Here is a 12,624-nt window from a genome sequence, read left to right on the forward strand (position 1 = left end):
AGGTTGTGAATATAAATACTTACATCTTGACAAAATTAAATAATTTACAGAATAATTAAACTAACTACTTTTTTATTTCTTCCAGGAAGTGCAATTCTCTACGTTTAAATACTAACTTGAATTGTAGTCACAACCGATCTGGACTCTATTTACATGTTAGGGACATTGCGTTTAACACTTTCTAGTACGATTTTTTTCTCATCTTGAATGAATGGATCTTAAAAGAAATGAATCTTGGTGGTCTCTAAATTAGGAATCTATCCCTGACCCTGCTGACGCCATCCCCACCTCATTCGAGCTCGGCCGTGACCCAGGTAATGCGGCAGTGACAGGTCACGGGCACGGTGGACACACAGAGAGCCGGAGACCCTGACCCTGACCTAGCCCTGGATCCGAAGGCTGCAGCCCCGAGAGGGAGCATGACCCCGAGCTGTACGTGTCTGTGCAGGTGCCAGCCCCCCCCCCCAAGATGTGTGAGGTGCTCTCCTGTGGAACGTCCAGGCGCATCCCAGGTTAGAGCCCTCACGTTGACCATGGGCTGTCGGTCTATCTCTAACCCACTGGAACGGTGCTTTATTCCGTCCTTAAGACAAAACTGAATTAAATGAAAACAGAAAACACACTTGCCACATGGACCTCACCGAGCAGACGCGCACCCTTGGCCGCGTGCTCCAGGCTGACGTGTCACCCACACCACCCGCCCCGTGCCCACGGCCACCCTCCCAGCCTCGGCAGACAAAGGAATACTGTGGTTGCAAAGTCTGAAACTTCCCTGAGAACCTTGTCCATGAGCTTCCACCGGAGACTTGGAGCTGCCCTTCAGATCTCTTTCAAAAAACAAAACTAAATCGCTTTGTAGTACGCCGTGCCTTGCCCTGCACTCGCGTGGGGAGGTCGAGGCCTCCAGCCTGGCGCGCACGGCGAGAAAGACATGGATTTCCAGGCTCCCCTTTGCACAAGCCCGTCCTGGGCTGCCAACTGGTCGCTGCGAGTTGGGCGTCTCCACCGCGGGGGACAGGGCAAGGGAGGTAATCGATGGAGCCAAGTCGGGGTGCCCCAGGTGTCCTGATTGGCGGGGTGGCTTCTGGATGATGAGCTCTAGACCTGGATGCCCCTCACAGCCCGTTTGATGCTCTCCAGGAGGTCCTTGTTCTCGGGGTTCTGGTAGCACTCCTGGTTGGAGTACATGTCAGTGAGGGTGCTCACGTAGGCATCGAAATTCTGCTCACATATTGGCTCCTGGAGAACAGAACTGGGTCAGCAAGCCCCATCCGTACAATGGGTCCGTGATTTTCAGAAGCCACAGCAATCTACGGGTGAACACAGCACGCCCCCTGAGACAAGCCCAGGCCTTCCAGGGGCACCACCGGCACCCTGGGGCTGAAACAGACAGCCCCCAGGAGATGGAGAGCCTCCACGGCCGGCAGCCTGGGGGGCCGAGCGTCTGGATTGGGGCCCTTCAGGCGGGACCCCAGATGCAGAGGGGTGCCCTGCCCTCCTCACCTCCCCCAGAGTCCTGGGGCTCAGCCACCAGCTCGGCAGTGTGCCCACAGGGCCACGTCCTGCTTACCATGTGCGGAAGGCGGATGTTGGCGAGACTTTGGATAAGGGCCTGGCTCAGGCCCGATAGCTCCAGAAATAGGGCTTCATTCTGCTCCTCGATGAGCTTATTCTCTTCTTCGATGTTCTTGAGGCTCTTCTCCATGGAGGAGATCTGCACCAGACCAAGATGGGAAATGCCTCCTGCCATGGGAGTCCCTTGAACCACATCCCTCTCGTGCTCCCAGGACACACCCAGCATGCTATCTGTGTCACAGCATGCCTCTCTGGGAGCGGACAAAGAGGCAGGGACCCTGGTCCCTGGATGGGGGAAGGGATGCAGTGACGGAGCCAGGGGCTGTGTGGAGCCACAGCCTTCTGAGCCGCATCTGTCCTGCAGGGTCAGGGAGGAACACAGACTCTGAAGCACCCTGGGCTCACGTCCCAGCCCACCACCCGCTGTGCTATTAAAGTTCACCATGTTTCTTCCTCCTTGTCTGTAATGGGAATACTGCATCCACTTTGAAAGACCAACAAAATGCCTTCACAAAGGTGTGAAGGCAAGCTTCTCTCTCTGCCATTCCCAGCTGAGCAGAGCCCCTCAGTGACCCCTCGGCACACCCTCGAAGGGACGGCGACAGCAGGGCTGACGGTCACGGCCAGTCCTGCCTGCCCTGGGGCATCTCGGGGTCAGCGCAACCCTAGGCAGAGGTTCACGGCTGGTGTGGGGAAGGTGGGAAGCCTGCTTGGGGCCCGGTCTGGAGAAAACTTGCTGGGGAGGGCGGCTCCCAATCTGACTGCATCCCGAGGGGGATGCTCAGGCAGTGGCAAGCTCACACGATGCGTGGGACTCGCTGCACCATGCCCTAGGAGCAGAAAGGTGAGCTGCCTTTTAGGGAACAATGCATGGAGTGGGGTGCTTTCTTCCAACCACACGGCTGGGAAACATCGTGCTTCACCGCCTGGTGACAAGTCCTTGGCTTAAAACAGTTTGAGCAGGAGTTAGGAGTCTGCCTTCTCTTTGCCCGAGCCTTTCTGCAGAGGACAGGACTGAAAACTCCCTCCAGAGGAAAGAGAGCTCTGAGTCAGTCCAAACAATGCTAGGGGATAAAAAGGTGGAAATCATCGAAAGAAAAGAAAAGCAAAGGAAGGAGGGAAGGAGGGAGGGAGGGAAGGAGGGAAGGGAAGGGAATCAGAGGAGCCGCCCCCAAGGTTGCTTTGGGAAGAGGGAGAGCAGTGAGGGACAGAGGGCGGCGGCCCCACAGCGACGCGCCTCAGCTCCCGGAGGTGCCCCAGTAACTGCTCGGCTTCTACTGCCCATGAGCCTGAGGGAATATGATGCATGGCGGAATGAAAATCCTTCCTGATCTCTATGGGCTGATGCTATTTTTATCTAGGCTTCCGAGTCCAGCACAAAAGCCTCCTGGCCAGTAGAAGAACAGCATAACAAGACACGTGGGCCTCCAGTGTGTCCCACTGCGGCCTCTGGGAAGGAGCCTCCCCACCTTCCCATCTGTCCTTTCTGCCCTCAGATCCTGCAGGGTCCGGTCACCTCCTTGTCCCTCTGTCACTGCCATAGGGGACAGAGCTATGTGGGGCCCCTCCTTCGGTGCCCCCAGCTCTGCTCTGGCCGCCTATTCAACAGCTAAGGATGGGGCTTCTTTCCAAAATAAGAACCTCATTGCTTCTTTTTTTTTTTTCTGATGGCCAGTGTTCATTGTGGGGAAATCACAGAGATATGCTGCACATACTCGAAGTAATCTGTAACCTTATCACACAGCAATAGTGACTCTTTCGGGGACAGACACATTCCCATACAAATGCGTTTCTCTTCCGACAACCTCACAGAGTTGATTTCTATTATCACCTCCATTCTACCAGTAAGGACATCAAGGTACAGACTGATAACAGGTTTGCCAGGTCACTAGGCTGCTATATGGCAGTCTTGGGGTAGAATCAGGCTCCGGCCCAGCCCTCAGAACCCACCCCGTGATACCATTCCTACTGACAGGGCCAGCAGCCAACCCTGATGGGACCACTAATCCTGACGGGACCCCCAGCATGGGCACCTCAAGACCCCTACTGCTGGAAGAGCTACCGAAGCTGGCAGGTGTGGCTTGTTCTGAGTGTCCCTGAGCCTAACAGTGACCTTGATGAGGAGCTCAGCTCTCCTGCCTCATGGAAGAGGAGGCTGAGGACAAGGACCCTGGGGTTGAGGGGGTGGCAGGTGGGCACCACCACCCACCTGGGACTGCACCTGGGGCTGCTGCTACGCCACCCACCTGGGACTGCAGCTGCACCATGGCGGCCTCCATCTCAGAGTTGGACTCGTTCAGATCACGAATCTCCTGATTCAGCTGCTTGATCTCCTCATCATTCTCCAGTACTGCTCCAGAGAGAAACCTTGGTTGTGGCTCTTGGCTTTACACCCAGGCCGGCATGTGGGGGTGCAGTGGAGGCCTGTTTTCTAGGTGGAACTGAGGACCCTCTCCAAGCAGAGGCGACCGGCCTAGCATGCTGGGCAGCTCATATCCCACATGTCATGCTGGAAAAGTTCATCTTGGAGACTAGTGGCCATGTGTCTACATTTGCCCCCTGACCCTAGGCGATGGGTAAGAGAGTATAAATCTCTCTGTCAGGTATTGATCGCTGAGAAAAAGATGGAAGTTTTCCAGGGGGTGCTGAATTTCCTCAGCTTTCTTCTTCCTTGAAACTGAGTTCACAACTCCACAAACCCCGAGAACGTGGCTTCTGCTGCTGCCATCAGGGTTCTCTGATGCCAACACTTACCAATACCCAGGTGAGAGCAAGCATGCCACTTGAGGGTCAGGAGCCCCGACTCCAGGCAGCCAGGGGTTCAGAGCTGAGGCTGGGAGACCTGTCGCTCAGGTCAGGGGTCTGTCTCCACTCATTCCAGGAGGGACTCTGCCTCCCTAGCCCTCCCACCAGCACTGCTCCTTCCCCAGGCCGCGGAGGTCCCTCGGAGGAGCCGCAGGGACTTACCGTCACTCGTCCTGAACTTCGTGCTGAGACCCTCATCCCCTGAGACCTTTCCCTTCTTTCCAGCAAAGGTCGCTCTGGGACAGCCAGATAAGCTGGAAGCAAAGGTCACACACCAAAAACCAGTGCGAAGTCACACACCAAGGTCCAGTCCAAGATGACACATCATAACGAAAGCCAAGTCCTTGCCGGCTGGCGGCCTGGCAGGAGCCTGGCTTGGAACTTCCTCAATTACTTCCTCTGTTTCTCTGCTCCCTGGCTCCAGCCCCCAAGCTATACGCGCCTTCTTCAGCATCCGGGCCTTTCCCGCTCCGGCCACAGCCCTAAAGGCTCGTCCCCAGGTGGTGTGGGGCCAGCTCCTTATCCCCTTCTCAGAGTGCCTTCCTCAGTCTTCCCTGCCGCTATCCTCCCCACAGCACCTCCCCCTTCCGCCGTCCTCGGCACCTCACTCAATCGTTCGCTTAGAATCGTTCCCCAACCCGCCTGGCCCAGATCCACCCTTGTTCTCGGCTCTGTCTCAGGGCCTGGGCCTGCTATGGGCCCCCAGCGAAGGCTTGTGGAACGAATGAGCTAATTAATCTTCTGGGCGGGAGACAAGAGCAGAACAAAAGAAAGACGAAGGTTTCTGGACTGTGGGGAACCCTCGCACCTCGGTCACCACCTCAGCTGCCTGGCCCCAGAGGAGGACAATGGGGGCTCTGAGGCCCCCCAGCCCTGGAGCAGGTATTGGGGGACAAGCGAGAGCCCAGGCAGGGAGACCTCTTGTCACCATGTCCTTTCCACAGCAGGCAGAGGCCTCAACCCAAACTTCCAAGAAGAGGCCCCAGCGGGAGGGGCATGAGGTATGACAGAGCCTCTCATGAGAAGCCAGCGGCCTGTTTCCAGAACGCGCACACCAGACTCAGGGCTCTGCTTGCTCTTGCTGGAGGGACGCTACAGGGATGGGGCCGGGGCACTCCTGACAGCAGCCTCATGGGTGACACGTGTCACACACACCATGGTCTGGTCCCAACACATCGTCCATGGCTTTCCCCAGTTGGCTACCAGGCTGGGCCTTGCCTTTCCCTGGAGAAACTGTAGGCCACGACTGAGCCCTAGTCTGGCCCATCCCAAGGAGCCTCCCCGACGAGACCCAGGATGTATGGGGCCATTACCTCCTGTGGGTGAGGAAGCTACCGTTGGCGTGGCCAGAGCCGTCACAGCCCGGAGTGGGGCAGGTAGGCCCCTCGTTCTTCAGTGATTTCCAGGAAAAGGGGGAGCCATTAAGGGAACCCTCTTTCTGCCTCCGAGCAGCCAATGGGCAGCCAGATGCACTTCTGTGGGATGCGTATTTGCCACTGATGTGACCAAGCCCCACACAGCCGGGAACAGGGCACCTGGCACGAAAGGGTCAGAGGTGAGCACAGGGCACTGGAAAAGGGGGGAAAAGCCCAGAGACTCTCCCAAGCCGGACGCTGAGACTGCTGGGGGCTCCTGGATAAACTCCCACTGTTCGAGCGATTCCCGAAGCCGTCCCAACCAGACACGAAAGCAGCAGGGACCATGTTCCCTCTCCAGCTGCAACCTCGTGCCCCTGCACCCCTGGAAGGTGACCAGCGACCCTCTCTCCCCAGCGCCCAGGAGCGGCGATGCCCCTGGGCCCTGGGCTAGCTCTCTGGAGCCTCCAGGTCTACACCCAGACCTTGCTGCCACATCACCCCAGCAATGTGGAGGCCACTCCTGGGGGTTGCACCAGGCACAGCACCGGGGGATGCTGGAGGTCCCAGAAGGTCACAAGTGCACCTGCAGCGTAGGGGGGCAGCTGGGGCCCCTCACCCCACAGCATCCCAGAATGAGACCGTTGTGGCCTGATGTCCGCCGATGTCCCAGCTTTGCTTTGCCACATCTGAAATGCGTGTTCTGGAAGGAAGAAGCCAGGCCACCGGGCTCATGCAAGAAAGACTCAGCTCAGACATTCCGTCGTGACTCCTGCCCAAGGCCGGCTTAGGATGGCATTTTCTGTTGATCAGGCTGTTCCGGGACAAGGAGAGAACCCCTTGAGGAAATAACACAGGCCCCAGGAACCGGTGAGGTAACTGGAGAAGGTTCAGAGTGAACACCACCACCGCCCCGGCCATGCTGCCACCGGGATCCGTGCACCACAGAAAACGGGCTAGTGCGGGCGGCTCTGGGCGTCCGACCTCGTGGCCCTCAGGAGCGACCTGGACCAGGAAGGCCCCGCCGTACCTTCTGAGCACCAGCATTTTGGGATCATGGGCGCTGAGCTTGGGACCCCCTAGGAACCCACAACTGGCGGAAGACGAGCTCCTGCCCCTGCAAGTTCTTGGTTTTCTCCCTCCAGCAAACGAGGCCCGTGGGATTGGCCATTTGGTTTTACCCACTTCTTAGGGGCTGCAGGCCTGTCCAACACACAGGACCCTGAAAAGGGACATGTTGCCCCAGTTTAGATGGTGGTCCCTGGGGTGGGAAAGTCAAAGGCAAGAAGTCTTCTGGGAGGCGGGGGCCATCCCAGAGCTCCTGCCACAGCAGGTGAGGGGACACGGCCTTGCTGTCCAGAAGTGGCCCCTGCACTGTGGCCTTGCTCCCAAGGTGGCCACTGTAGACATTTTCCCAGCCTCCTCGGCCTGGATCTGTCCTTACTTGTTCCCTCTCTTGGTGCCTGTCCCTCTCTCTTCTTCCTCCCAGCCACGTGGGCCTCAGACAGGCGGGATGGCCACAGAGCCGGTCCAGGGCCATCTCAGCAATCAGTCCAGAGTAGAGACACTGCCACAGGCCCAGTAAGGTGCTTAGGGAGGCTGCGCTCCATGTGTGCCCCTCACACCTGGACACCGCCCAGCTGTGGGGGCCCGGAGGACCCTGACGCAGCTCTGAACCCCCCAGAGCACAGCATCAAGAGACCAGATGAGAGGCTGCTCTTCGAGGTTACAGCACACGGTTGAGTCTGAATTCTGTCTACTCATATTCTTTGCAAAACCCTAACGCTCCTCATCAGGAGAGATTCCGGGAATGCCTTCACAGTGAGGGCTTCAGACGTGCCGACAGTAACGCTGCTTTGCTTTCCCTCCACATCCAGGGTCCAAACCTTCCGAGCTGCCAGGTGAGCTCACGTCAAGAGGCGTGTGGGGCACCAGGTCAGGTAGCTTCTGTGCCTCCCAGGTGAGCCAGCAGTGGGACCACCAGGACCCCTCTTTGTCAGCTGCGGATGTGGCTGGGGACCGTGGCAGGGGCGGGGGCTCTCCACCAGCCCCCAGTGACAACCCCACTCTGGCACATCCACAGACTTGTATAGCCAATGATTTCGTTTGGGCCAAAGGGATTTACCTCCGTGTGCTGACAGGACGTAATCTCAAATGGTACAGACACAGGTGTCCTGAAAGGGAACTCTTCCCCCACCAGCCCTCCACAGCGACAAAAGCAAGCCCATGCCCAGGAAAGCCATCAGGCTGCAGGACCTGATGAAAGATGGCATTCGGTTGGAAATACAGTGAGGGTTTGTGGCTGGGAAGGGGGCCCTCCCCCGCATGGAGCCATTCTCAACTTCCCGCCGTCCTGTAAATGCTGACCTGCTTCTAAGTCATATTCTCCACTTGGCTGCAAAAATCTTGTTATTTAAAAAGCAAAGTTGACAGCACATGAGCAGGAGGAAAACCATTTTTTCCCGTTACCTTGAAAAATGCTGATCGTGATTTTCATCATTTGCAAATGTAGCACAATTCACTTATCGCGACCCACCAGCAGACCCTGTCTACCTCCAGAGCGGCTTGCGTTTACACAGCTTCCCAGAAAGACAGATGCTCTTCCTTCGTGCTAGCATTTTAGTGGCTGCATTCATGGCACCAATGTCCACATACTTTGCATTTTTGAGTTAGCATCCATTGTAGGTTTATTGTAAACACTAAATTAAAGAAACAAGCCACAGCTTTTCACACCTAACAGCTGGTGGGGCCAGCCCCCTGGAAGGGTGTGGTGGTGGTCACTCAGGTCTATCCTCTGTGGCCAAGCAGATGTTTGGGTGCAGCTGGGCTGAGCTCCAAGGAGGAGCCTCTGACTTGCTCCCGGTTGCTCCCCTCCACAGGGGTGAGCATCCAGCTACTTTTGGCCCAAAGGCAACACACCCGGGCAGCTGGGCTTTCTGTGCACCTGCCTGGCTATGTCCTGACCAAGCCAGCCCCAAGGTCTGCACCGGCCAGAACCGCTCCCTTCCACTCCCTTCCTACTGCTCTGTCCACTGTCAGCTCTGAAAGTCCTGGGAAATGTGAATGATGGGTCGCTCTGTGTGCCCCTGTGGCCCAGCCTTGCCCCTACCGGAAAGTGGGAGGCTCAGGGGGCAAGTTCCCTTCTGCAAGCATAAACTTGCAGCAATGCAAGCCCTGCCAAGTGGGCTCTCAAGGAGTCAGGGTTCACACACCAGCCCCTGATGACAAGTGAGGTGCCCCCAGGGAGACAGCCAGTAGTGGGTATCAAGGACTTTGAGCATGTAAGGCCCAGGATATCCTTGGTCCTCCTCCCAGGACTGTCGAGGTCCCAGCTCAGGGTGACCCTCCTCGGATCCCTCTTTCCATACCAGCTCCCTGCAATGGTGTGTGAGTGTGCGGACACAGCCGGTGTGAAGACTAATCATCTTTCTAACCACCCTCTCCTCCCCGACTCCTGCCCCTGTCGTTTCCCTGCACAGAAGACCACAGCGGGGCAGGTTTCAGCACCCATGAGCACCCTGTGGGGCTGCCCCATGCCCTGAGCCCGCGTCCAGGTGGCCCCCCAGGTCCACGGGCAGCAGGGTCCTTTGCCTCTCCTGGCCCCACCAGACCCCCCCCCCCGAGGCGAGGCGCGCAGACAGGAGCGGTGCCCGTGCGTGTCCTCAATACGACACGCACGGCTCCAGCTTCCCAGGTGCCCGCACGCGCCATGGGAGAGCTTCTGTAAAAACGGGCGGGTCGTTGTCCAGGCTCGCGGAACAGGAGCCTAGAAGGGGCTTTTCACAATTAAAACAGACAGGACCCTCCCGATTCTGCAAACCCCCCACGGGAGTCAGTAAGACCCCAACTTACTTCATCAGCTCAGGGTCTTCCTTGTCGTCCTTTGTGGGTGTCACCCTGGCTCCGCTTTTCTTGGCCCGAGGGCAGCCTGACAAGCTAGTTATGAAAAAGGAAGAAAAGCCACGGTGGTCCCAGCACAGCAACCTCTCAGCCCGTCTGCCCCGCCCCTCTCGCTCTGGGACTGGCAGCCCCGAGGGGTCCCCAGGGAGCTTCTGTCCTGGAGCGCTCTCCAGGGCAGGGGCTGAGGCAGGCGGCGTCACCACGAGCCCTCGAGCCCTCGAGGTCTGGCAACACAGGGCAGCCTGAGCAGGCCTCAGGAGCTCAGTTCAGACGACAGAGATGAACCAGGCTGCAGCTGCCGGCAATGTCACTGTCCCATCGGGAGCAGGGCAGCTTCGTCTGCGGAAGAGACCCGCCCCCCCCCCCACTCCATCCGTCCTGGCGCCCCGGGGCACGGCTCACCTTCGGTGTGAGGCGTAGTTCCCTGTTATGTGGCCGGAGCCGTCACAGCCGGGGGTGGGGCACCTGCGGAGGACAGAGGAGCTGGAACCAGAGCCAGGGAGGATGCCTGACCAGAAAAGGGCCCCCTCTGTCCCCAGTCCCTGAGCGGGCCCACCACCTCCTCAGCACTGGTCTCGGAAATGGCGTGCGTGTCCCGGCCGGCCTGCTGCCACGATGCCCGGCCTTCACGACGGTGCCACCCAGTCTCCCCAAGGGGTCCAAGGAGGCCAAGACAGGGACTCATCTCCACTGCAGGAAAGATGGACTCCCACTTGGGCCTTCTACAGGGTTCTAGGCTGGACTAGAAGGTTCCAGAACACATATGGGCCTTTAGACAGCATTCAGAATGGCAAACCTAACAGCTAAGACGGGCTCCCCTTCCTTGATGTGACCAGGAGGAGGAGGGGTTGTTTTCATGAAGGATGGCCGCTGCCTGAGCCAGTGAACTGCTGTCTGCTGGGCACCCAGGACACACCACCCACAGCGCCATCACCTAGAGCCGCACGTCTCCGTGAGTGCAGATCCGCAGGGCCAGAGGCTGATCCTCACCAGCCCGGGGTGAGGAAGGGGACACCCAACACAGAAGCCCAGCCTGATGCATCCAAACTGTTTGACAAATGTATCTCGTGGAAAGTGAAAATTACACTTGAATACACAAGTATGAGTTTTCTTAAATTGCTTTTCCCTGGGGCGCCTGGGTGGCTCAGTGGGTTAAAGCCTCTGCCTCCGGCTCAGGTCATGGTCTCAGGGTCCTGAGATCGAGCCCCGCGTCGGGCTCTCTGCTCAGCGGGAGCCTGCTTCCCCGCCCCACTTCTCTCTCTGCCTGCCTCTCTGCCTACGTGTGATCTCTGTCTGTCAAATAAATAAAATCTTAAAAAAAAAAAAATTGCTTTTCCCTGAAAGTCCACGGTGGAAGGGTGAGTGAGTTTCTGCTGGTGCCAGCATGCGGAGGGCTGCCCGGTTCTGCGAGTGGGTCCACCAGAGACCTCTGGAGCAGGTCTGCCACTCTGTGCCTTGCTCGGTGGAAGGGTGCGGCTCCCAACCTGCGGGACCGGGCGGGACCCTGGGGCTCACAACCGGAGTCTCACCGATCAGTCCTCGTCCTCACACAGAGAAGAAACCGTGGGAACTGAGGCCGTTTCTCAATATGAAAGTGGCCCCGAGAGGGCTATGGGGACTTGCATCCACTGAAACGGTGCACAGGTGTCTGCCTCTCAGTCAGCAGAGCTCACAGGGGCCCTCGGGCCCCTGTGCTATGCCCACGCCCTTCCTCAGGATCTTCCTGGCACAAAGGCCCCCCCACGGCTCTCGGGCTGCCTCCTGGAGCCCAACAGGACGACACTGCCCGTTCCCACCCGAGGACACGCAGAGCTGGTGCAGCAACGTGGAGGGGGGCCGTGTCCCCCCACCAGCTCCTTCTCCAATCCCAGTGTCTGTCTTAAGCCCTCCTCTTCCTCCCTGTCCTGTGGGCCACACGTGGGAGGCCCCCCGGCCAGCCAGTCCAGTCGCCCTGCTGTTGGGTTTGGGGGTGACTCAAACCCCATGAGCTTATGGTGGTTCCTGGTCTGCTCAGGTGTGCTCACATCCCAACCCTCCCACATTACATCAAGGGGGTGTTTGCATGCTAGTAGACACCACACAGCACCTCCGTGCAGGTGGGCTTCAGCCCTTTCACACAAACCCCAGCCGGTACATGGGTCCTGCTGGGATACTCTGTGTCTGCATCCTCCAAGGTCCCAAGGAGCGAGCTACTGGGCTTGGCTCCTTGCTGCAGCCACAGAGTCCTTCAGGCACATCAGGGTATGCCTCACACAGCTCTCCGCTGAGCCCAAGGGGGCCTTGCTGCCCCTCCTCAGCCCAGAAGGCCCTGCCGACCACCCTCATGGCCCATGCTAGCAAGAGCCCTGTCCCTGCTCTCCGGAGGGCTGAGCGCTGAGACTGAGGAGCGGGCTTCTCTGTCCTGGGGTCGCAGGGGCTCTGGTGGCCGCCTGGGGCTCCACTCCCTTCGGCGTCATAAAAACACAGCAGAACTCAGGTCCATGCTGCAGGTGGTGGGCAGGCTCTCAGCAGCCCCAGGCCTTGATGCCCTGTGTGCGGGTCCAGACTCTGGTGGAGCCCCCACGGCCCCTGTGAGTAAGGCTGGCAGAGGAGAGCGTGCACACGGGGAGGGTCCCCGCCAGGCCCCAGCACAAGGGCGCCCACGGAGGCACACCTTCTCCAGGCAGGGGGCACCAGCGCTCCTTGCCAAGGCCTGATTCAGTGGCTCTCCCCGAAAGGCGTGACCAGTGGAGGACGAGGTGTGGCCGGAGAAGCGGGGAATGCCGGGCGCTGGCTGCGTCAGCCGCTCTTGTGCCCCCGAGGACCCGCCGGGCCAGTTGCAGGACCCCTCCCGCCATCTGCTTCTGAATGCATCGTCTGGGCAAGAGGACGGGTCCGGTGTCCAAGGGACACTCTGCGTCTTGGCGGTGTGCAGCAGGCCTCGCCTTGGAGCCCCACCCTCTCCCATGGTGGAGAGGCCGCCCACACCCGCCAGAGCCCCCATCACAGC

General features: G+C 58.8%; 1 protein-coding gene across 2 annotated transcripts in view; it reads right to left on the reverse strand.

Moving 5' to 3' along the window:
- Positions 1-1,098: 1,098 nt before the first annotated feature.
- Positions 1,099-12,624, reverse strand: part of MYT1 (myelin transcription factor 1) — a gene marked incomplete at both ends in the record, with an annotated part of 45,070 nt that continues 33,544 nt past the window's right edge. For both annotated transcript variants that reach the window (XM_080813705.1, XM_080813704.1), the window contains 7 exons: positions 1,099-1,239; positions 1,571-1,714; positions 3,822-3,925; positions 4,543-4,634; positions 5,694-5,915; positions 9,588-9,671; positions 10,038-10,100. In XM_080813705.1, coding sequence (XP_080669831.1) covers positions 1,099-1,239; positions 1,571-1,714; positions 3,822-3,925; positions 4,543-4,634; positions 5,694-5,915; positions 9,588-9,671; positions 10,038-10,100 — 850 coding nt within the window. The remainder of the gene's footprint in view (positions 1,240-1,570; positions 1,715-3,821; positions 3,926-4,542; positions 4,635-5,693; positions 5,916-9,587; positions 9,672-10,037; positions 10,101-12,624) is intronic.

This window comes from Martes martes (assembly GCF_963455335.1).
Source record: "Martes martes genome assembly, chromosome: 9".
Taxonomy (NCBI): domain Eukaryota; kingdom Metazoa; phylum Chordata; class Mammalia; order Carnivora; family Mustelidae; genus Martes; species Martes martes.